This window comes from Ictidomys tridecemlineatus, chromosome 5 (genome assembly GCF_052094955.1).
Source record: "Ictidomys tridecemlineatus isolate mIctTri1 chromosome 5, mIctTri1.hap1, whole genome shotgun sequence".
Taxonomy (NCBI): Eukaryota; Metazoa; Chordata; class Mammalia; order Rodentia; family Sciuridae; genus Ictidomys; species Ictidomys tridecemlineatus.
This window is the reverse complement of record NC_135481.1, coordinates 160,572,817-160,598,628: the sequence shown is the minus strand read 5'-3', so window position 1 is coordinate 160,598,628 and position 25,812 is coordinate 160,572,817. Positions and strand designations below refer to the sequence as shown.

Here is a 25,812-nt window from a genome sequence, read left to right as displayed (position 1 = left end):
ACATTCCAGGACTCTGCTTCAGTTCTTGAACAGGAAGCAGCAGGAATGTTGGTTCCAAGCTTATACAGCATTCTGCAACATCAGGTAACTCGGCACAGAAGAATCATGCCCAGGGAATGTTTCTGAAGAGAACCACTGCTGCATGAACCCTCAATTCTATTTCTTGGGAATGAGCTTAGAACTTTGCAGCATTTTATGGGTTGAGGGGGGCATCACATATAGCATCAATGGGGATGTGTTCAAGTACCATGTACAATAATATGCATCAAGAACATTAAAAACACATACATTTCTGACCTAGAAATTTCACTTCCATTCTTCTTTACAAATCTCTTCATCTCAATAGCCTATGATAGCAGAAAACTAGAAGACAAAATGCCTACCAAATGAAGCAAAGTTCAGTAAGATATGAAATAGCCACACAATGGAACATCCTAAGGCTGTTGAATTGATATAGACAGTTATGATAAAATGATATAGAAGAAAAAGAAGGCCTTAATCTTCATCACGTGGGGCTAGGCAACTATAGCACAAGAATTAAAACCAAGAATCAACAAATGGGATGGATTCAAACTAAAAAGTTTTTTTCTCAGCAAAAGAAATAATCTGTGAGGTGAACAGGGAGCCTACATCCTGGGAACAATTTTTTGCCCCTCACACATCAGATAGAGCTCTAATCTTTAGGGTACATAAGGAGCTCAACAAGTTAAACACCAAAAAACTAAATAATCCCATCAATAAATGGGCCAAGGACCTGAACAGACACTTCTCAGAAGAAGATATACAATCAATCAACAAATATATGAAAAAAAATGCTTATCATCTCTAGCAATCAGAGAAATGCAAATCAAAACTACTCTAAGATACCATCTCACCCCAGTAAGAATGGCAGCCATTATGAAGACAAACAACAAGTGTTGGCGACCATGTAGGGAAAAAGGTACACTATACACTGCAAATGGGACTGCAAATCAGTGCAGCCAATTTGGAAAGCAGTATGGCAATTCCTTGAAATCTGGGAATGGAACCACCATTTGACCCAACTATTCCTCTTCTCAGACTATACCCAAAGGATCTAAAAACAGCATACTACAGGGACACAGCCACATCAATATTTATAGCAGCACAATTCACAATAGCTAAACTATGGAGCCAACCTAGATGTCCTTCAGTGGATGAATGGATAAAAAAAAAATGTGGCATTTATACACAATGGAATATTACTTATCACTAAAAAAGAATAAGATCATGGCATTTGCAGGGAAATGAATGGCATTAGAGCAAATTATGCTAAGTAAAGTTAGCCAATCCTAAAAAAACAAATGCCAAATGTTTTCTCTGATATAAGGGGGGTGACTCAAAGTGGGGTAGGGAGGGAGAGCATGGGAGAAAAATTACCTCTAGATAGGAAATAGGGGTGGGAGGGAAAGGGAGGGAGAAGGGAAATAGCTAGGATGGTGGAAGGAGAGGGTCATCATTATACAAAATATATGTATGAAGATGTGAATTTGGTGTCAACATACCTTATATACAAAAAGAGATATGATAAATGGTGGTATAAAGGTGTATTAAGAATTATATGCAAAAAAAATAAGAGAGCTCATAATTTGGTGTGAACATACTTTATATACAGAGTTACAGATAATGATGAATGTAATGCACTCCACTATTGTCATGTATGTAAGAAATAAATTAAAAAAGAAAAAAAATAGTTATGAAAGAAAAATAAATATTAAAGGCCAAAAATTCTTAGAAGTCCAGTATAAACACATCTTGGTAAAAAGGGTAAAATGCAAATATTCATATTTACATAGCATATAAACATATCTATCTAAATATCTATAAATAAATAGTGGAATAGCCAGGGGTATAGGTTAGAAAATATAGCACTATCTTAACTGTGCATTAATTTCTTTTTGCTTTCTTGTGATTTCTAATTTGCTCATGATGGACACATTACAGTTAATAATCCCTCATCCACCCTCTTCCCCTGACCACTGGTGACTATAGACCAGCTTCAAAACTGAGGTTCTTCCATGGTTGCCAACGTCAGTGTTGGTCCTGATGCCGTCCAAACCTGACCTCAGGCAGTGACACTCTTTGGACAAAGCTCCCTTGGCAGCTTACCAAATATAGGTCTGACCCTGACTTCTGATATATTTTTTTTTCATCTAACAAGGCTTGAGACCTAGGTGTTTCTTCTCTTCAGAATTTAATTATTCAAATTTATCCATTTAAATGGGCTCACTACTGGTTATTGCTTAGAGGAGGCTAATGTGCCAGTAAAATATCTTTTATTTTCAAGACTGAAATGAACTTGGAATGTATCTAATTTTGCTTCAAGCACTTTCAAGAAGCTGTGAAAGCTTCCACACCCTGCCAAATTAGCTGCCTGTTTGCAGTCTCAGAGCAAGGCAGAGGAGGCCCGAGCAGTCAGCTTGGTTTCTTCTTAAAGATGCTGTGCCAGCTGAGAAAGAATGTTTCCCCTGCAGGGAAATTATTTGCTGGCAAAAACCTTGGCTTGGCACTTCTCCAAAGTGGAGCTAACTCCCAAAGGAAGCCACCAGGCTGCTTTGCCCCATCCAAAGATTCTCTGGCACTAAGTACCACGCATGTGTGTGTACAAATCGGTTTTCAGGCAGCTTGAGATACAGGCCAGCAGTAAGTTCTAAAACTATGTTAGAAACGATATGCCCAACTTTATATGCCCAGCTGGAAGGATAAAATATTCTTGGGTAGCAAGGACTTTACTTTTAAAACCTTCAAATCTTACTGTTTCAGAGTATATACTTTTTAAGACATAGGTAACTTGGAAAATTAATAGGTTTCTTGTTGAACAAAGAAAAAATGTTGCTTTGAAGAAAAGTTGAATTTTACTGGATATAATAATTTGCAAACCAGCTATAATTCTTTTGGAGGGCTTTGCCCTGGAAAGAATCCAATATTTTTTTTTATTTCATTGTAAAAAAATAAATACTTGGGCCTACAAAACAGCAAAGAAACCAAGAGATACATTGATCTGTAATCATCAAGATAACCACCAAACATATAGGAAGTACTCATAAAGATGGGTGAGTACATGACCAATCTGAAGTATAAGGCACTTGGAGACTAATAAGCAGACACATCCTTTGGACTGAGGGGTCATCTGCTGGCCAAAACCTACAGAAGAAGGAATATGTAAGTGCCCACTAAATGAGAATCTCTCTTTGTGCACAATTCAAAGATGTAATAAGGTGCTGTCCCCACCTTCAAGAAACATACAACAATTAAATGCACAAGTATGCATTAAATGAATTTGGAAAGAGTTAATAATAAAGCATTGTTCTTGTTTAGATATGAGGTGTCCCCCCCAAAGCTCCAAAATAATGCAGGAATATTTTGACATGAAATCACTAGATTGTGAGAGAGGTAACCTTATCAGTCTCCCTCAGTGTGAATGGACTTACTGGGTGGTAACTCTAGGGAGACAGAATGTGGTTGAAATAGGTGGAAAAATGGGGTATGCCCTGGAAGGGTACATCTTCCATGTGGCCCATTTCTCTTTCTCTGCTTCCTGGCTGCCATGAGCTGAGAAGCTTTCTTCCACTGTTTCTTCAGCCATATACTACACCATATATATTACTCTTGGGCCCAGAGTAATATAACCAATCGCTCATGGACTGAACTTCTAAAACCATAAGCCCAGAATAAACGTTTCTACTTCCAACTTGTTGTCATCAGGTATTTTGGTCATAGTGATGAAAATCTGACTAACACAAGTATGTACAGATGCCCACTAAAGAATAAAGAGGAAGCATTTAGCTCAAACTGAGTATGCAGCACAGAAAGCTTCCTGAGGATGCAATTCCTATATTCAACTTAAATGATGAAAACTAGCCAAAGAAAGAGGATGTAAGGGTTTTGTAGATGGGTTTATAGACACAGAATCCTGGAGAGAGATGCAAAAGGTCTTTTACTCATTTAAACCAAAGGAGCAAGTTCAAGGTAAAAAGTGACAGAAGATCATGTTGGAGAACAAAATGAAAGATGATGACACTGGGACTTTTCACCCTGTAGAGACTAAGGGGCTAGGCCAGATGCTGGGAAGAGAAAGGAGTCAGAATGAAGGGCTAAGGAGGCATAATGAGCTCCACCTTTAGGTTCAAGTTGGAAGAAAATTCCAGAGGCAGTCCATGAGCCTTCCAGAGAAGCCAGAAATCACTGAGAGATCAAAGACAGATAGAACCCTGGAATACGTGCCACTACTCCTCAGGAATGGTCCATATGAATCATTTAACAACAACAACAAATTATCCTACATGTTCTTCCACAGCAATGAGCAGTAAAATTATCAAGTGTGAAAAGGTCCCATAGATCTGCTCAGGATGGAAGTAAGGACAGCAAAAGGAAAAGCGTTAGAAAGATAGTCCCCTTGTGCAGTCAATTTGGCAAAAAAAAAAAAAAGAAAAAAAAAGAATTCCCAAGGGATAGAGTGGGTAATGGCTACTCTCAGATGATAGAAAAGAAGGCTGGTGCTCAGAAGCCTGGGGAAAGAAGAGACCTGTGAAAACTCAAGGAGACCTAGCATCTTTAGAAAAAAGTAGGCAGGAGGGCTTAACACCAAGACGAGGAGAGGGAAGTGGAAGGGGATGTATGTCCGAATGTTGGGGTTTAGAGGGATAAGGGAGAGCTAACATTCAATAAGCATCAACTTTTTTCTATGTAATAATTAAGTAAAGACCAGAAGCTAGTTTGAGTGAAGGAGGGAATCTTAAAAGCAGCCCTGAACCAAGACTGTTATAACAAAAGGTGCCCCATCAATTCCTTGAATTCCTGTTTGTTAAAACTGGTTGTAGAGCTGGGTGTGGTAATGTGCATCTGTAATTCCAGCAGCTCAGGAAGCTGAGGCAGGAGTTTAAAGGCAGCCTCAGCAAAAGGGAGACACTAAGCAACTCAGCGAGACCCTGTCTCTAAATAAAATACAAAATAGAAGAGATTCCAAACCCTGTATTTATCACCAGGGCTTGTCACTGGTGATTTAAGAAAGTGAAATGTGGAGGACTGTGTGAAGACCTGGTGCCCTCTGAGATGAACCAACGTAGTGAGAAGCAGAGCTTAATGGAGCAGGTTGAACTGAACAGCTTCTTCTACTTCAAAGACCCCCAGAGTAATTAAAGTTTGGCATGTGCAAAGACATTGTCATTGCTGTCCTGATTTCTGACAGAATTTATTTACATGGGTCTTTCCTCCATACTGAATTATGCTCAAAAGTGACTAAGTCTATCTTCTTCAGTCAAGCCCCAGGACAAGGTTAGACAAATGACAGGTCCTTCAACACCAGCAGCATGACTGAGGTAAAAGTGGTACAGCAATGACCATCTACGGTACTCAAACTGCATTCATCCTGCAAGCCAAGGAAGAATGTTTCTGAGAGGCCACACAGAGACCTTTTCCCACAGAGTGCCTGATTGCTAACAGAATATTTAAATGCACTGGCACTTATAGGAGGAAGTTCAAGGGCCCAGTTCTTTAAGGTTGTTCTCATTACCTTTTTTTTAAAATACCTTTATTTATTTTTTATGTGGTGCTGAGGATCGAACCCTGGGCCTTGCACGTTCTAGGCCAGTGCTCTACCACTAAGCCACAACCTCAACCTATTCTCATTATCTTTCATGCCTCCTCATAACCTGTTCCTACTTTTTCATATTTGTTTCTCAGCTAAATAGCATGTACCATCCAATCAATTATTTAAGGCCAAAACTGGAAGTCAATGATCTTTTGTTTCATTATGTGCCATACTCAACAAATCATCCAGGACCTGTGACTGCTTGCCCTACAGCCTACCCTTATCCAAGGTTCTGTTCGTTGCTGCCTCAGTTCAAGCCTTCACTTCCAGCATCCTTGATAGTGCTCCTCCAGTGGCCTTATCACTCACCCATCAGAAAAACTCTTTCCATGCAAAGTTGCTCCTGCTGCCCCTTGTCTATAAACACATCCTGGAACCCTCCCATTGACTGGGTTTTAAATATGCAAATGGACTGGCTGAAATAATCCAAAAATCCACCCATATTAGATTTACATTCATAAGATATTTACTCAGTGGAGGAACTGGATTTTGAGATAGTCTTTCTAAATTTCTAAACACTATTTCAAAATTGGACATTCTTCAGAAAATAAAAGGAAAAAAAAGGATTGAAGAAAAACCACAATAAGATACCAACACAGATCTATTAGGGTGGCTTTTTCTCAAAAAAACAGAAAATTATAATAGTTGGTAAAGATGTGGAAAAACTGGAACCCTTAGGCACTGGTGGTGAAAATGTAAAATGGTGCAGCTGCTATAGAAAATTGTATGATAGTTTCCTGAAAAATTATAAAGAGAAATATCATATGATCCAACAATTCCACTTTTGAGCATAAGTTCAAAAGAACTGAAAACAAAGACTCAAGTAGATATTTATACATGCATGTTCACATCAGTATTATAATAGCCCAAAGCAGGATATGACCTGTGTCCATCAAAAGATGAAGGGATAAACAAAATGTACATATATATAATAGAATATTATTTGGCCATAAAAGAGAAGGAAATTGTGACATGTCGATGTGGATCGGACAAATACCACATAGTTCCACTCTTATGAAGTACCTAACATTGTCAAAGTCATGAAGACAAAAGGTAGAAAAATGGCTATCAGCAGCTACATTAGGAGGGAATGAAAGTTTTAATTTAACTGGCACAGAGTTCCATTTGCAAGATAAGAACTGTCCTAGTCACTGGTTGCACAGTAATGTCAATGTACATAACACTGCAGTACTATACACTTAAAAATGGTTACAAGGGTAAACTTGATATTAAATGCATTCTACCACAACTAAAAATAACGTGAAGAAATTAGTTACCAAATGCACCTGAGTAGACAGAAAATGATTCTGTTGTGTTTTGGACAATGTATTTTAATCATTATCACAGATTCTGAGCATGCTTTAAAAATAATCTAACCAGAACTTATAAAAATAGTTCACATACACAATATCATGTACATGCCCGAGGAGCCTTAGCTGCACTTTCCCTTCTACTTCTAATTCATACTGCCCAAATGTAAAGGCACATTTTCCCTAAAGTAGCTCTGTTCACTTATCAAAGCAAACTACAAATATCAGTGCTTAGCCTTCAGAGTTTCCCTCAGCTAATGCATCACCCCATGGATTCTTCTTAACTTCTCCTAACCTCAACAAGTCTTTCCCAGCATTCATTTGAAATATTCACGCAATTTTCCTCACCCAGAATATCTTCTCTCCAGTCTACCACTCCTGTATGGGTCCAGCATAGGACTCACTTCACTTGTGAATCTTGGAGGCAATTCTCCAGCAGAACTAAGGAAACTGATTTTGGGTCCACAAGGGGTATGGGTTAAGTGTCTTCTTTTCATTTTCCAAGAAAGACATTATTATAGACTTGGAACATCTTTATGTCCTCAACCACGGAGAAAAAGGCACCAGACCACAGGATTTAGAGCCCCTTTTACTTAAGGCTCTTTATAACTCTGCCAACCCCATCCATGGTGCACCCTACTCTTGACAAGGTTTTCCAGTAATTTACCACAGGCTAGGCATTGCTATACCATTGAGAATGAGCTGAACGAGACTGAAATTAGAGAAGATGTTGTAATAGAAAACATTACCTGGCTTCCACAAACATTGAGGACAAATAGATTCTTGGGACTTAGAATCACACAGATTCCATGATGGAATTATGTAGGTGATGCTGATATCAATAAGGATTCCTACTGAAAACCAGATAGCCTCTGGCTTTCTATGAAACCCACTTCATCATGGCATGGCTACCCAAAGTGAACATGGAACTGGGAGGAGAACCCTTTCCTAGGCACTTCCACTTGGATCATTTCCTTCCCACCAGACTTCCAAAAGAACAGGCCTCTAACTCCATTGTTGGGCCCTGAATCATATGCTATCTTGCTTTCATTTTGAATGGCTTCACATGCATATGTCCATCTTCCTAGGCACAGGGAATACTTTAAACTGTCAGCATAAAATAGACCCTCAATAAACACATGCTGATTTCTTGAAGCATCTAAGTTCTACATTCCCATCTTGAGAAAGGAGCCCACTCTTGTTTCCAAGCAGCTTATTAGCTGAATTTAATCAACTATTTAGCTAGAGCCCAAATGCTATCCATATTTCTTTCAATGTTCTTCTAGTTTACTGCATGGTGCTTAAGTTTAGGCTGAGGATATTTATGCCAGTAATATCAGAAAAAGGCATAAACAGTATGACTATAGCTTTAATTCTGCTTTGTTTTGCAGAGTTGCTGGAGCTGACAACTTCACAACAAGGTGTCTGCTTCCCATAAATCAGAGTAGGCAATTTTTCTCCAATTATATTTTAATTCATGGATAATCATTCTCCATAGCAGGTGGCAAGTAGAAGGGGGCTGGAAGCCAGGGAGAAAGAAGGTATGATAAAGTATTAAATAATTTTTATTTGAATTTGTACCCGCAAGTATTGTAGGAATAGCAGAGACAAAATGCATCTGGTAACAGAACCCAGGTGAACAGAATGCATTAAGTGAATATTGGATGCATCCAGAATCATCTCCTCAGCCAAATGTAGTTCAGTCTAAAACAGATCGTTTCTCACTTAGATTCTCTGATTGCCTAATTCTTCATTTCATCATAAAGCCCTCCTTCCACCTTTTGCTTGGGGATTCTGAACATGAACTTGAGATTGTTCTAAGAACTGCACTGTCATCTAGGACTTGATCTACACCACAAAAAAAAAAAAAAATGCTTTCCTTTACCTAATGTGTCTTGTTCCAGTATTTGGAACACCCATGTACAGAGAAATTAATTAAACAAACCTTAAAAGGACCCATATGTCTTACTAAAATTGTACTCCTAATCTGTTTGCCAAATTTTTATTAACCACATTATGTGACAGACACTTTAAAGTACAGAAATGAGTAAGACACAAGATATCGCAATCAAAAAGCTTCCGACTAATAGGAAAATCACTTACACAAGCAGAATTCTTATCCAATTGCCAGCTCCAGCCCATCCTCCCTGCCTGCTCCATCTCAGGACAGCATGCACCACCTGCCCTGGTGGTTTATACCTATACCTGGATATCACCTTTGATTCTATGATCTCATGTTGCTCCATCCTGATGGCTAAACTCTGATCCAAGCCACCATTATCTTTCATTTGGCTTAAGGAAACAGCTTTCCATATGATCTCCCACTTGTATACTACATTCTCTAAGAGATATACACTCTAATTTTTATAGTAAGTACACCTTCAGTACACCCTTGATTAAATCTCTCCAGTGCCAGTGCCCTTAGAAAACTGACTCCTTCCAATAGCCTAATGGCCCTTCATTAGCTGGCGCTTGACTACCCCCCAACCTCACCTTGTACCTCTCTTCTTGCTTACTAAATCCCACTTACTCAGACCCTCTTTCCCCTTCTTACTTCAAAGTCACTGTACTCGCCTTCTTCTCTGCCTGGAACATTCTCCATTTCATTTCCTTCTTTCTTTTATAATTATCATCTCACTTTACTCAGGTCTTAGATCAAATGTCCTGGAAGGAGTGAGAACCTTTGAGCATATGGCTTAGCTCTGTGAGAAATGTCCATTCCTCAGGAAGCCTTCCCTGACCACTCCACAAACACTGCTCCAGGACATTCCATTTCATTTTACTTTCAGTATTTTTTTTTTCAATTACCTGTTGTTTCTGTTCTCTGACTAGCATGGAAACTGGTCTTGCCAGTACCACTGTCTTAGAATCACACTTGGTTCCCAGGAGGCACTCTGAAAAGGGTTTGCTGACATATGAATGGACATTACAAAGAAGAATGAAATGAGAAATAAACAAGGAGAGAAATGAATTACAGTAGATGGGGTAGAGAGAGAAGATGGGAGGGGAAGGGAGGGGGGATAGTAGAGGATAGGAAAGGTAGCAGAATACAACAGTCACTAATATGGCATTATGTAAAAATGTGGATGTGTAACCTATGTGATTCTGCAATCTGTATTTGGGGTAAAAATGGGAGTTCATAACCCACTTGAATCTAATGTATGAAATATGATATGTCAAGAGCTTTATAATGTTTTGAACAACCAATTAAAAAAAGAAAAAAGAAGAAGAATGAAATGAGGACAACAGAAACGCAGCAAGGTAGCATAATAAGGGGCATTTATTTCGGCTGGGAGGAGAAAAGTTGGGAAAAACTTCCAGAGGAGAAATTATTTGTATGGTGCCTTGGAGGATGAGTAGGTAGCAAAAAAAAAAAAAAAGCATCTCAGGCTCTGAAACTTACAAAGGAAAAGCTCCAAAGGATTTGAGGGCATGTCTGAGCAATAAAAACCAATTCTAATGTGGCCCAGAACATATGGAGGGAGGTACTGAGAGAGTTACACAGATGATGAACCACCTCAATGGCAAGGTGTCAAAACTTTATAATTCAGACAATGAAAAGACCTGAGGATGAAACTGGTACACTCCAAAATGCCTTTTATAAATACTAAGAAAAACTGCTTGAATTTAAAAACAAATAACAAAAAATGGCATTACTTTTAAGAAGACTATATATTCTTCTGCATTATGGGGAGGGGAAAGGACTTCAATCCCATGTGTAAATGAAAAAGGAGGAGCTCAAGACACAGTGAGTCTGTGTCTCAGATGAAAGGCTAAGTACAGAATACTTTTGAGTTTTCAAGACATAAATAGCCACATTACATTTCCAGATGGTTTCAAGCTAAAAGGTGTCACTGCTGCTTAGGATAAGAAAGGTGGGATGTGGACTTCAGGATTAACTGGATCTTGGGCTCAGCAATCACACTTCATATCACAGAACAATCTGATTAGAAAAACAGTATTTAAGAGAAGGGAACATACTATTTAAACTGAAAATAACCTAAAGACCTGTATACTTTATTAAATAACATACACAAATGAATGATTCAATCCTAGTCACTGTTTTATCAACAGGAAGTTGCTAAAACCATTGTAAGGGAATTAAGAACCTATGACAAAATATGATTTCTGTGCCCTACCCCCTTTATTTTGGTGATGCTAGGTCTCGAACCCAAGATCTTGTGTATGCTTGGCAAGATCTCTACCACTGAACTCCATCCCCAGTTCATAAAATATACTTTGCGAAGTATTGACTATTCAGTTGGGCTGAGAGTTCTCACATCTCAGGGGTCTCATTAATAGGATTTATCTCAGAAAAGAATTGTTTAATGAGCCCAACTTTCCTCATAACACATGACACAAGATAGAGAGGATGAATGATAAAGACAAAGGCAGATACAAGGGAGTGAACTGCTTGTGCTTCTACAAGTCTGCAGACACACTGTTGGACCAGTTGGCTTTTTTCTTTATTTCTCCTTTAGCAAGGCGCAGGATCTTGGCATCAGCCTATAAAAGGAGAAACCCAGAACAATGATCAAAGGTCTCTCCTGTGGTGCTGACAAAATTCCTTGTAGGTATTTGCTTTCCACAAACCAGACTGCTGACCCAATCTGAAGAAATGAGGACCTTTGAGCATATGGCTTAGCTCTGTGAGAAATGCTGAGTCAGAGGGTAAGAGGCCACCGGAATTGGGCCCCAACCATAGTAAGTGGTAATGTGCTGCTGGAGTTAGAGACACCTGGATGCATACACCATAGCTCTAAATGAAAGTATGAGTGAACAAATGTATGCAAATTTCCTCAAATGTCACAGGAAAATAGCTGGCAAAAGAGAATGGATACAAGGTGCTTAATACAGTGGCTAGATGTAGTAAACACTAAACAATCAACAGTTCTAAAAGATGTTGTTCTTGTCAGTTGTATATACTTATTAATTCTATTATTTTATGTGAAGTTCTCTGGGGAAGAAAGATAAAATCATGGAGCCTCACAAAGCTGGAAGGACCCTAAAAGTACCTTCATCCAGTTTCCTGTTTTCAGGTATTTTTGTCATCACTGACTGTCACTTTCCTGATAAAGTCACCAGGAACTTGAGCAAATAGGCTGATCACTCAAGTCACCATTAACGCCCTTTAAAATAGTCTTGTGTTCTCCATGATCCCCTAGTATTTGAAAGTATTTCCTGGGCACTATATTAGATGCCCTAAGAGTTAAGGCTGCCTCTGTTATTACAAATAACTTACAAAACAAGATGAAAGTATATAAGCCAAAGGGATCATGTGCTGAGTAATCAAAGTGCCAACTGTAAAATATTAGACAGTTATGAAAATGATAATAAAGCTCATAACAACCCTTGCTAATGCATATTGTGTTGTTAAGCAAAAATTAGAAAAAATAATTCTATTTATGTTGTAATTATAGCTAAGTAAAAGTATGTGTGTAAATATATATATATATAGCAAGGGCTAGGAAGCAACTTGAAAAATGACTACAGCTAATGTGCTAAGGAGGTGCTGTTGCAGAAGTTTAAGTTTCATCTCGTGACTATAATGGAGCTGGAAAGGTAAACACCACAGCAGAGACAATCACAGGGAAGGAGGCTGTCCACTTACCCAGGATTATACAGCATGACTGCGGACAGGTTCTCACAGGACTTTGAGAGGTCGGTCATGGACAAGCTGAAGGAGGACAGAAGGCCACTCTAAGAGCAGACACAGGGCAGAGTGGTTACCTTAGCAAGGAAGAGAAGGCCAGTGCTGTGGACTCACTGCTTCCAACTTGTAAGAGACAATGAGATGCACATGCTCCTGTTAGCATGCACAACAACTGGTCTATCTGAGGACAGCAGATCTGGAACCTTCAGGCCCTAGTTTAACCTCAAACCAAATCCTGAGTGAGAAGTACACAGGAGCCTGACATTCCAGTATAGGGAACATTCACCAGGAATTGCACAACCCAGATGGTCTCCTTTGAAAATTTTTAAAGTTAAAGTGGAGGAAAGAGGTCACAACCTCTTTGACATCCTTCTCCCAGCAGGCAGCATCACCCATTATTAGTGGCACTCACAATTACAGAATGATAAAGACCAGGGAGGCAGAGGTAAGGAAAAACCAAAAAGGTGAGAGTTAGACCTATTTTGCTTCCATGGAAAGCCACTGGTAAACAGGCTTTCTTTCCTCTGTTTCTCTAAGTTTATACCAAAAGAATCCTCAAGAGTGACTCTAGACTGGAACAGAAAAGAGGACTCAGGAGTGGGGCTATGGCTTAGTGGTATAGCACTTGCCTAGTATGTATGAGGCACTGGGTTTGATTCTCAGAACCACATATAAATAAAATAAGTAAATAAATAAAGATCCATCAATAACTAAAAAGAAATTTTTAAAAAAAAGAAAGAAAGAAAGAAAAGAGGTTTCAGTGGCCAGACCAGAAGCCTGGGGAAGGCTAGGGTCTATAGCTCTGTCCTCCATCTTTGGTGAGTGCAACCCCAGGTAGTCCTTCTAGAAGAAGGCTGAGATGAAAGGCTATGAAACTTGATGGTTGAGGCAAAGGCCTCAGACTTCTTAAAAGAGGTTTAACATCAAGCAAACATATGGTCACAAATTTTTAAAAAATGTTTCCTCATGATATGAGCAGAAATCTCAAAGAAAAGTGCTTTCAAAAGAAATCATGAGGTGGCCTCAGAGCAAGTTAGAGAAAGTAAATCTCAGACCAGTTTTTCCGCTCAGTTCTCTGTAACATGGGCACAATAACATTTGCTGTGTAGATAAAGTAGAAGAATATACCCAGGATGTAAGCATAGTTCCTGGCTTAGAAATGTTGGCTGGGGTCTTTACTGTCTTCAACAGTCTAAGGACCAGCCATGACATCCCTAGCAGATTTCCTTCCCTCCCATCTCTTCTCTTCTTTCTTAGGTCCTCAGCTTACACCCCCAACCCCATTCAGCAATTAAAGCACCCTCTGGATGGCCCTATCTAAGCAAGTCAAAGTCCCTCCCCATTGTCCTAAACTCCTTCCTGCTCTACTTCACACCTCAGTTAAAAACCTAATTTACTGTGGCTGATTTGGGATTTGATGAAAGGGATTCCAATATTGGGTTAATTTCTAAGACAGATGTGATAAGTGGAAGTCATTCTTCATTAATACAAAATGATACCCAGTTCCTTCGGGGGAGGGGGGAAGGCTGAAGAGAAAGAGCTGTAAAGAGCAGGTTCTCTTTGTCAGTCTGGATTCCACTTGCTTGGTCTCCTGCTCCAACACCCCATTATCTGTCTGGAAGCCAACAATCTAGAGTCTATCCAGGCTATAGAACTTCCTCTCAAGAAGTTCTGTATTTCAGAAAATTAAACTGTTGGAACTACAGTGAACACCTACACTCTCACGCCAGGTCAGGGGCTCCCTCCTAGAGACTTTACACCCTCACCTTTCTCTTCTCCCGGAGCTTGGCAGCTTCCTTCGGATGGTTAAAGCGAAACATATTGGTCCTTCCCAAGAGTATCACAGCACCTGAAAACACACAAAAACACTGATGCATTTATAATAAGCAATGTGGTCAGCTGCAAGAAATGTAATTTTCAGTATACTATAAAATAATCAGGGAAAGTATTAGTCACCAAAGTCCACTGACACAAGTAAGTTTATTTGTGTATGTGTGTGTGTGTGGTATTGGAGATTTAACCTAGGGGCACTCCACCACTGAGCTATATATACCCCTAACCCTTCTTTACTTTTAAGACAATGTGTTGCTAAATTATTGAGGCTCACCTCCAATTTGGATCCTTCCACCTCAACTTCCCAAGTCTCTGAGATTATAGGTGTGCCACCTTGCCAGGCACACATGTTAATTTTAAACCAGGAAAAACTTTATTTTTACAGGTGGATATCTAAATACTTATAATAACCAAGGCAAAAGTGACAAATGTAAGCATTACAACCTATGATAAGATTTTAAATTTAATATATAGACAATTCCACTTTTGATAGTTTGAAAGCAGAACAAAAAAACAGTTCTTAAAAGAGGTTTAACATCAAGCAAATATATGGTCACAAATTTAAAAAAAATGTTTACTCATGATATGAGTAGAAATCTCAAAGAAAAGTGCTTTCAAAAGAAATCATAGGCAGAGTACAGGTAACTATTACTAACATCTCCCTCAGAATTTGGTTTATATGGTCTATTTTCAAGGGAACACACTATTTTCCATCAAAACCCCATTAAAATTTAGGTGGCCACATTAGACACTCAAGAAAAATTCCTTTTGAAAACTAGAGTCCTCCTTATTTAGAAAACAACTGCTCAGCAAGCAAAAACATTTAGGGAAAATGCACAAGGATAAAAAGTTATAGGTGAGCATGCCGGTGGATTTCAACTTGATCATGCAAAAACCTTTTCTTTTTTGTGGGGAGGAGGGGAGTACTAGGGATTAATATCAAGCGCACTCAACCACTGAGCTACATCCCCAGCCCTATTTTTGTATTTTATTTATAGACAGGGTCTCACTGAGTTGCGTAGTGGCTCACTGTTGCTGAGGCTGGCTTTGAACTTTTGATCCTATTGCCTCAGCCTCCCAAGCTGCTGGGATTACAGGTATGTGTCACTGAGTGAGAGACAAGCAAAAACCCTTTCTAAAGTCAGGACTGTTCAATGTAGCAAAGGAGTCATGCAGGGTAGTGAGTTCCATGTCACTGGAGGTGTTTAAGAGAAGTGATCCTGCAGAAGACATTTACAATCCTATTTGGTCCCATCCATGCCTGCATGTCCATAACACCTCAGAACATACCCCATGTTCAAACTAGTCTTGGCGGGGGGACTTATTTGTGAAGACCAGATACACATAATGAAGAAAGTCAACCATGAAGGATGATGAGTATGAGTGTGTGGTTATATGTGTAACATCAAAGTGACATGTGCAGACTAGAGTAGCTGGTAACAGACCTCAGTACCAAGAACCTAAGCTGAATCTCACTAGATAACCAGAGGCCAAGAGGAGGTGTTCCCTGTGAGGTAATAGCAGAGACAGGCTAAGCCTTAGACTGGAAGATGGCCTGCTATGCTGGGGACAGCAGAGAAAGCCAAGTCCACCCAAAGCACAGGATGTTTGAAATGACAGCAAGAATTGACATTGGATAGAAGAAGCAGAACAGACTATGTATACCACAGGTGCCAAGACAAGAGTTTTCACCAGAAGTCAAGAACTGGTTGATAGCAATAAAACTCAGTCTATAGATGAGCTTTGTGTATCCCCTATAAGATTTCAAAGTCAAACTATTAATTGTCCAAGTTAAAAACTTGGGATTTCACATAAAACTGTGTGTTTCTTTTAGCACTCCTAGGCAAACTAGAAGACACAGTGGATCTTGGCTGTCACTGCACAGAAAACTCTGTGGGCTGCTGGTGGCTGTCTCCTTTGGACAAAACACATAACCAGTCTCTTGCTTGGGTCGCGTCTTTATCGGGACCCTGCAGGTGATATCATACCCCCAGATATATATTCTGGAGCTTCAGCCAGTGTTGTCTCTCTACCTATTTAATGTACTGTCATACTCTATATGTCTCAAAGAAGTTTCAAATCCAGTATAGTTAAAACCCAACTGGTTCAGACCATAATCACCTAAGCTAACTGAAAGACTGGTTGTAGTTGTGGTCATTATTTAACAGAAATGGAGTCAGTATGAAAAGGAGAAGGTAGTTTTAGGAGATCCAGAAGGGCAGCAGTGGGTAGCATCCGTTCTACAATATACTTACCTCCTCATGTAAAATCACATTTGCATGTTTTCTAATAATGGAAAGGGATCATTAATATTATTAAGAAAGGTGTTTCCCATGCCTTTCACAACTAAGACTAGGTGCTATGGGCGGCAAATAAGTCAAAAGTGAAGCAATGATGTCTCAGGTATATGTATCTTTAATGTTCTTCAGATACATTAGAGATTAATAATGCAATCATATTCCAGGTGTTAATTACATCTAATCCAATTCCTTTTTTTCCCTGTTAATCAAATGCCCAGCCATGCAAGTTGAAAATTGCTAAAATATGTTAATGGAAAAATAAAATAGCATTTCAGAGGCATATTTCAAATCGCTTTAAATCATTGAAAATAACCTTGCCACCCATGTTATTTGCATGAAATACACATTAAAAACCCTTTAAGGAGTTATAAAAGAAAGCAAAACTACCCATGACAATTCATTATTTCCATCTAAATAATGTGTGTCAATTGTATGGCATGTAAAAGGGGCTCCATTATGAATGGCTTCCTTCTCTTTCCTCCACTGTTCATTTTTACTCAACAAACACTTGAATTTTAAAATGTGCTTCATTTTTACATGATGCTAGATTCATTTAATCAGTAAATACCTGATGAATGCTTATTGTATGCTAGTCATGGTGCTAAATATTACAAATACAGAGGTAAACAAATCAGAAAATGCCTTGCCCTTGTGAAGCTTAAGTAGAAAATAGGAGAGAGGGATAAATAATCAAATAATTGCATAAATGAATGCAAAACAGCAGCTGAAGAAAAGAAAATATGCTCAGGGAACCAGCAGCAAAAGAGGAGGGGGTTCACTTTAAGGGAGGCTGGGGAAGGATTCCCTGAAGGAAGCAGTGCTCTGAGGATGAGTTGGGGAGAGGGGCATGTGCAAAGGTCCTATGACGGTAAAAAGAAATGATAATGATGAGTGATTAGAAGATAGTCAGATGGCTGTGGCAGAGGGAATAAGGGAAATCACTGTGTAAGATAAGGCTTGAGAGAGAAAAAGGGAGACAGTGGAGCACCTCAAACCTTTCAGGATATATAAAGTCTCTTTTGCCCTATGTAGTTGCAATAGAAAGACACTGTAATGGCACATGATTATGTTCGAGTTTTGGAAAGATCATTCTTGCAATTGACTGAAGAATGACCAAAGTGCATGAGAGTAATGTGAAGCGAAAAGCTAGGTGACTCTCAGGTTAAAGTGGATGGTACCTCAGGACTGGGTGACAGCAAAGAAGACAAATAAACAAATCTGAAAGTTATTTAGGAGACAAAATCAACAGGATTCAATGATGGGCTAGATACAGAGAGGAGAAGGGAGTTGAGGAAGCCGGATCCTGGGTTTTGGACCACGTTGCTGGCTGGATGGGGCACCATCTACTGAGACCAGGAATATTGAAAAAGGACCAAGACTTGATTGGGAAAAGAGTCATGAGTTTGGCTTGAGACATAATGAATTTGAGCTGCCTTTAGCAAATGAAAATATGGATCTGAGGCCCTAAAAGAAAGGCCTATCCTATCTACCTACCTACCCACCTGTTAATTATTTACCAAACACCTGTACCTGTATGTATGTGCACATTTTTATAAGCATATATACACATATACAAAGATATATTAGATATATTAGTGTAAAAGCCTAGTGTGTGCGTGTGTGTGTGTGTGTGTGTGTGTGTGTGTATTTGAGAATTCTTTCTAAGAAACAAAGTCACAGATATGAGAATGTTATTCAAGGAGAAAAGAGGGAGGTAGAAGAAAAGAGGACCTAAGATCAGCAATTGAAGGATGTGGATTTAATGGCCAAGTAGAGAAGGATGAACGTGCAAAAGAAAAGGGAAGAGCCATCAGATAGAGAGAAGGAAACTCTCAGGAGCCAAAGGAAGAAGTGGCTAACGGTTCAGAGTGCTTCTGAGAGGTGGTGTGGTGGCCTTAGTTGGTAGTAGCAAAAAGCCAGAACAAAGGGACTGAGGGGTGAGAGGTAAGGGGTGCAGATCTACCAAGTGCACACAACTCACTGAGAAGTCATAGACAGAAAGATGGAGTTGGTAGTAGTCAGGATCCCCTTGGGATTTTTGTTTTTTAAGAAAATTCCTGAGTATACTTAAAAAACAATAAGTGAACCGAAAGAAGCAGATGAATAAATGAATGAATGAATAAAAGGACAAATTAATGAGAATGACTAGTGGTATACAATTTCTGCATGAGACCCAGAACATGTGTCTGGCCAAGGACAAGTCACTCCTTAACTTCTCTAGAATTCATCAATCTGAATAACTCCTAAGGTTCCTTCTAGGTCTTAAATTCTTTTTAACTATGAACTGCTTCTTGCTCTGAGATTAATGTGATTAATCACAGCAGATGGACTTTTTGTGATACACTTAATTTGTAATTTTGAAAGCGTATCTAAACCACTTTGAAATATATGATGGCTTCTTTGAGATTACTTCAGAGCTTGTTAAATACCTGAAGACAGACAAATTCCAGATGGTCTTAAAAGTGAATGAAGAGAAAATGACATTGTAAAAGGAAAATGACATTTCTAAAAAAAGAAAGAAAAGCTGAATTTATATTTCTGTGAATAAGAATCACTTAATGTGGTTTCACATGAGATTTTCTTATTTTAACATTTTAAGCAAGCAAAAAAAGTATGTAAATATTTCCTGAGATTTCTAAGGAGTGTAGAGTAATAACTAATGTCACCATTAATTACTCTCCTCCTTAAATTTTAGATGAGATTTTCTAATTCTGTTACTGCACAAATACATACCCTTTTTTTCTACTAAATTTTGTCACAGAATATTTTGAATGATGTATGAAACACGTCATTCTGGGTTATAACTGATATACACCTGAAACATTTGGAATCCCTAAAGGCATGTAATGGTGAATTTGGAGGCTACTACAGCAAGAAAAATGGGTGGCTTTTTGTAATTCTGCTTCAGGGCACCTCATTCTGTATTTTAATTACTTAAGAAAACATTCTCGGCACATACACAGAGACAAGAGATGACACATCTAAAGTATGCTTGGTGAAAGAGAAATTTTCATTTTATATGTGACAGTTGGAGAAGCCAGACTTTCTAGAGGAACATGGACTTTTCTAAAATGTCGCTGAAGGACAGGTCAGGGTAAGGGAGGATGGGCTAAGTTCTTAGTCAACTGCCTGATTCTAGTAAAAAGAAATTGCTTTTTGTGTAATGACTTTCTTCCAAGTGTCTTTTAAAATGTTTATATTGAAATACATTATGATGATGGCATCACTTGGGAATCCTGATAGTGTAATTTCTAATAATATATTACAATACATAGAACAAATTATAGAATATGCTCTGTGATTTCCAGGCACTTATAGCACTGACTTTGTTATTTAAGATACCTGAATTATAGTACTCTTTTTCCCTATTTCAAAAATGTGAAACTAGATGGGGAAGATTAAGATCTGACATGGTGCTTGCAATGGGTAAGAAAACTGCATGTAAATACCCAGTGATTCAAACAGGACACACAGTGTGGAACTGGGAGGTGTGGGAATGGATGATGGGCATTCTGCATCAGTCTGATACTGCAGCAGGCATCACTATGGAACCATGCCATCAGATCATGAGTTGGCATCTGTGAAGGGTGTAAATGCACAATAACACCTTACCCAAAAGCCACATAAGCCTTCCCTTGTCACCTTCCCTTCAATATTTACAATTCAAATATGGATCTACAATTGCTTGCATTGGATAAATCACTTTGACTCCTGTTTATTCTTGGTAAAGTGAAAATTGCCACAAACTTATATTCTGAGACTCTGGAGGAGAAAGAAAATTGATTTTCAATCTTTGCCACTTATGTTTCTAGCCAAATAATCAATCCACCAAGAATTACATGATGAACTGTGCACAAGCTGAGTGTAGAGCTTTATGAAACTTCAAGATGCTCCAATCCTGTTCTCAGAGAAAATTTTAGATGTGTGCATGGGTGAACAGGGCTTGAATTTTTTTTTCTTCTTAAAAACTCATGGGACATGTCTCCTGTCCTTATTCAAAGAAAATGTGGAAAGTGTATGAAATAATTAAGAGGGCAATTCAAAACAGTGATGATAACAAGGGAAAGATTCCACAGACCTGATGGAAAGCATTACAATAACTAGTTACATTATTAATGACTTTTTTTTCCATTGGCCCCTAGTAGTCTACATTTTTGTTACAAACAACCCTTTTAACTTACTTTAGGAACAATCTCAACTACTCATTTCTAGCCTTCCACACACTCCAAGCTTTCAACAGCTGTTCCTTCCAAAATAGTTCTTACAAGATGGCCTCCATTGCCTGTCATCCCTAAGCTCTGACAGTTTCTTACCTTTCACTATTGTTCATCTACAAGCTACCCACTGGGCTACACAAATGCTACACTGTTCTTCACCTCTTGGCCTATGTTACTCCTTTACTGAAAGGGGAGCACTGACTCCCTTTGGTCTTCCACAGAAAACTCAATACACTTGCGTGTGAGGCCCCATCCTTGGATTCCCACTGCTTCTACTCCTCACGTTGCCCCTTTCCAGTCTCTAGACATTTCTTCACTACCCTCTTTAGTTGCAGTATATCTGTCAATTTTTCACCAAATGCCATTATGATAAAAGCATTCTTTCACTTTAGAATTTAGCTTGGAGCAAATTTCTCCCTTTTCACAAGTCTAAAGCCACCAGGAAGAGTTTTGATTCTGTGTAAAATGGAACAAGCACATTGCCCTGTCTCTCCCACTGAATGCATTATATCCTGAATATAATGTGTGCAGCAATTATTTGAGGGCCCTGGAAAGTAAATAGCAGGAAGATTGAAGAACAAAAGAATGTGAAGCACCATTGAACTGGTAGTAAATTTAATTTTTTTTAATCCTCCAGTGTTTCTTGGCTTGATTTAAGGGAAAAAAACTCAGAAGTGGTCATTAGTACAAAATGAAAATTCCATTAGAAGCCCTTTAGCTCGGATTAGAAGAGCAGGCAGAGGGTTGGTCCCTTGGTAGAAAGACCCAGGGAACTGGAAAGTTATTTGGGAAATAGTTAAAAGGGAACTGTTCAAGGAAAGTGATTTTAGAGTTATTCATAAACTGCACTTACCACCAGTAGTACACACATGGATCTGATCCTTGACAGTACAATGAAACTTTGAGAAGACCACTGTTTAGGTCCCACCATATACTCGTTGCTATTGGAACTACACTGCAAAGACTTAGAAAATTAAATCAATGTTGAAGCCAATGCCACAACCTTCACAGGCTTCCTACAACTCCTGGCCTGGATCAACCAGGTTAAGACCCAGAATCTCTGAACTTAATATTCATAAAAACCATTATTATTACTCAGTGAAGGATGATTCAGGAAAATCTCAACTAGTATGGCAAAATACAATCAATGAAAAGTAATGATAAGATGACAAAGATATTGGGATTATTTGATAAAGACTTCTGATTAGCTATTATAAAAGTGTTCCAACAAATGCTCTAACACTCTTGAAACAAATGGAAAGATAAAAAGTTTAATTAAAAAAATGATTAAAAGAAGTCAAATATTTCAACCAAAAAATACAACCAAAAAAATAAAAAACTCATTGAATAGGCTCAAAGCAGAAAAGAAGTGACAGAGAAAAAGTCCATAACTTGAAGACAGATTAATTGAAAGCCTAATCTGAAAATCAAAACGCAAAAAAAAAATACCAAAAAATAAAAATATGTAAACAGAGCTTCATGGATCTGTGGGACAATGCAAAAATATCTAAATTTAATGTTATGGGAGACCCAGAATGAGAGGAAAAAAGTTTATTTAACCAGGCTGAATACTTTCTAAATCTAGAAAATGACATACAAATTCAAGAATTCCAGAAGTTCAGCAAATTTCAAACAGGTAAATGCTAAGAAATCCATGCTAAGTCATATTATAAAGCCACCTTAGAGAATTGAGGCTGAAAATGTAATTTAAAAAAGGAGTATAAAGATCAAAGAAAAAAAAGAAAATGTATGAAATGAGAAGAAAGGGGTAAAAGAGATTGACAAATGGCTGTCTCATGTGCTGAAGTCTGGGGCACTAGGAAACTGGTCTCAGTATGATTAGCTCTGGTCAGTTGTTATCACACTCAAGCAAACACCAGTATCACATAAAGACTTAAAAAACCAGTTCATGTGGGCCTCATACTTAGGTTTTCTAATTTTAGGATGGGGCTTGGAAATATGCATTTCTAACAAACTCCCAAGTAATGCTGATGTTGTTGATCTGGAGTCACACTTTCAGAATCACTAGCTTTGGGCTCAATCTTTAATAGCTAGGGCTTTGACATTCAAAAATGTCTGCTGACTCAGCCCCTAGGTCTCTAATTTGGTGAAGATATATCTGATGAGTGGTCAGGGACAAGCACAGTTGTGTCCACTGGGGAGTAGACACTAATATCCGCTGGCTTTTAAAACATGTACAAGGTCTCTTTTACTAACTGGATACCTTGACTGAACCACTTGAAGATGTATTTCCCTTTCTAGTTCCCCTAAAATTCTTTTTAAATTTGTCACTGAACAACTTACAGCAGCCCTCCAGCAGATGAAAATTTTATCAAAGGCTCCTCAGCTCCACTCCACAGACAATCACCTGTTCCCTCTTTCAGAGTACTTGAATAGATGCAAATATATTTTGGCACTCAAGCATAACACATTCAAATGCACCTAAGTGTGAATTTCCCAGATGCAGTTTCTGTAGCACTTCTAAAAGGAGAGATGAATGTTCAATGGATCTGACAAACCAGCAAGAAAACCAAAGGAATCACTGATATGAATGGGAAAATTAATTACATTTAACAACTATCAGCTTTAAAATTACATTATCATAGAAGAAAAAAAACAATTAAGAGGAAATAGTTCCTAAAATTGTAGGACAAATGCTGAAATACCTTTTGAATTGCAAAGCAGTTGATTGTAGTGTGTGTGTGTGTGTGTGTGTGTGTGTGTGTATGTGTGTGTGTGGAGAGAGGGAGAGAGAGAGAGAGAGAGAGAGAGAGAGAGAGAGAGAGAGAGAGAACACGAATAACCTATCAAGAAGAGCTCCAGGTCTATGGACAAGATACCAAGATATATCATGGTTAAATTCAAACACCTTCTTCTTTGCATGGAATTATTCTATGGAATAATAGTATGGTTTCATGGGAGTGAGGTGAACTAAGCTTTTGAGAATCAAATCAATCAGAGAGCATAGTAAGATGAAATGTTACATATCCTATGCACCCAAAAAAGACAAGGAGAAAACCCATATGCAAGGTTTGGTTTTGTTTTTTGTTTATTTGGTTTTGGTACTGGGCAACTGAAGTCAGAGATGCTTTACTCCTGAGCCACATCCCCAGCTCTTTTTTTATTTTTTATTTTGAGACAGGGTCTCACTAAATTGCGGAGAGCTTTGCTAAATTGCTGCAGCTGAATTGCTAAATTGTGATCCTCCTGCCTCAGCCTCTGGAATTGCTGGGATTACAGTCATGTACCACTGTACCCAGCCCGGTTTTGGATAATAGAGACTCTGTTATGATTTGGATGTGAGATGTCCCCCAAAAGCTCACATATGAGACAATGCAAGAAGTTTCAGAGGACAAATGATTGGGTTGTAAGAGTTTTAACCCAATCAGTGAATTAATCATCTGATAGAGATTAACTGAGTGGTAACTGAAGTGGTAGTGTGTGGCTAAAAGAGGTGGAAATTGGGGGTGTGACTCTAGGGTATATATTTGTGTCTGGCAAGTGGAGACCTCTCTTTCTGCTTCCTGATAACCATGTGAGCGATCTCCCTCTGCCAAACTCTTCCACCCCATGATGTTCTTCCCCCCTCCCAGCCTCGAGGAATGGAGTCAGTCTTCTATGGACTAAGACCTCTGAAACCATGAGCCCTCAAACTTTTTCTCCTCTACAGTTGTTCTTGTCAGTTCTTTTAATCACAGCAGTGAAAAAGCTAACTAAAACAGACACCACCCCAAATCACACTCATAGCACTAACAAATGCTCTTTTTTATTGACAATGGTACCAGATGAAAAAAAAATTACTGTAATTTAATGTGGGGAAAATAGTTTATGCCATTTTAAAGAAGGTAGTTAACTGACTCAGGTAAAAACTTGCCCTAATAGTGACAGTGTGCTAAATTTAGATAAACTATTAGTTGGCATTCATGTGTGGTAAGTGATTTAGATAAAAAAGTGGTAATTACTACTTGTGTTCTTTAATAGAACACCCTAACTAATACATTTCCAAATGAAAACAACTTACTAATGAAAAGATGCATCTCAATACAAAATCAGCACAAAACTGGAAACTCATAGTGAAAAAGTAGGATGCTATTGGTAATGCCATATGAACCAAGAATCCAATCAATTGTGAAGTTCCCATGGTTATAACTGATTGTGCCTTGGGTTAACATTCATCTGAATTTTTGTTTCTAATATTTTTCTTCTACAAAAAAGGAAATATTCCTTGAATCTGTTTCAAAATTTTTTTCTCTCGTTATGCTTTTCATGAATCCAATCAATGGGCCAGAAATCAGTGAGGTCCACTCTGAGCACCAAGAGACAATGGGTCAGAAAGGGTCCCAAGCCAATAAGCACTCCAGTAAACCAGAAACTGGGGTTAGGCAACAAATGTGGGAGACCAGGATTGTTTGGACTTCAAGAGTCTAGGGCTGTAGTTATACATAACCCATGCCTGACTTGGATGGCAAGAGATGAAATAGTATATACATATTAAGTTCCACAGGGATAAAGCACATAGTGATAATGAAAATCTGCTGTGACTTTTTGGTGCAGTGTTCTGCTCCAAAATAGCAGCTACACAGCTATTCGAAGATTCATCTTCAAGAGGCTGGGCTGTCATCTGTTAATCCAGAAGACCTGACTTTGCAGAAATCACCTAAATGAGAGCGGGAAAGCTCAGAAACACTATACAGAATTTACTTTAAAAAAATTGCTTCATGGGTAAGAGCCAAGATAGTTTTCTGAGTTTGAAATTACTACTGTGATTAATCCTACTCCCTATTTGTTATGTTTTAATGATTTCAAACCCTGCCTGATCAAACCCCCTCCTTCCTCACCAATGGTTAAACACTATTCTGAAGTAGGTGTATATCATTTCCACTCACATCTT

General features: G+C 38.6%; 1 protein-coding gene across 15 annotated transcripts in view; it reads right to left on the bottom strand.

Annotated features, from left to right (window-relative positions):
- The window catches only part of Kif16b (kinesin family member 16B), a 281,133-nt gene that overhangs the window by 117,744 nt on the left and 137,577 nt on the right, over positions 1-25,812 (bottom strand). For all 15 annotated transcript variants that reach the window (XR_013439536.1, XM_078051371.1, XM_078051369.1 and 12 more), the window contains 2 exons: positions 14,338-14,420; positions 12,530-12,618 (listed from right to left, as the gene is read on the bottom strand). Coding sequence is in view for 14 of the 15 variants with exons in the window: in XM_078051371.1 (XP_077907497.1) it covers positions 12,530-12,618; positions 14,338-14,420 (172 nt within the window). In the remaining variant the exon portion in view is untranslated. The remainder of the gene's footprint in view (positions 1-12,529; positions 12,619-14,337; positions 14,421-25,812) is intronic.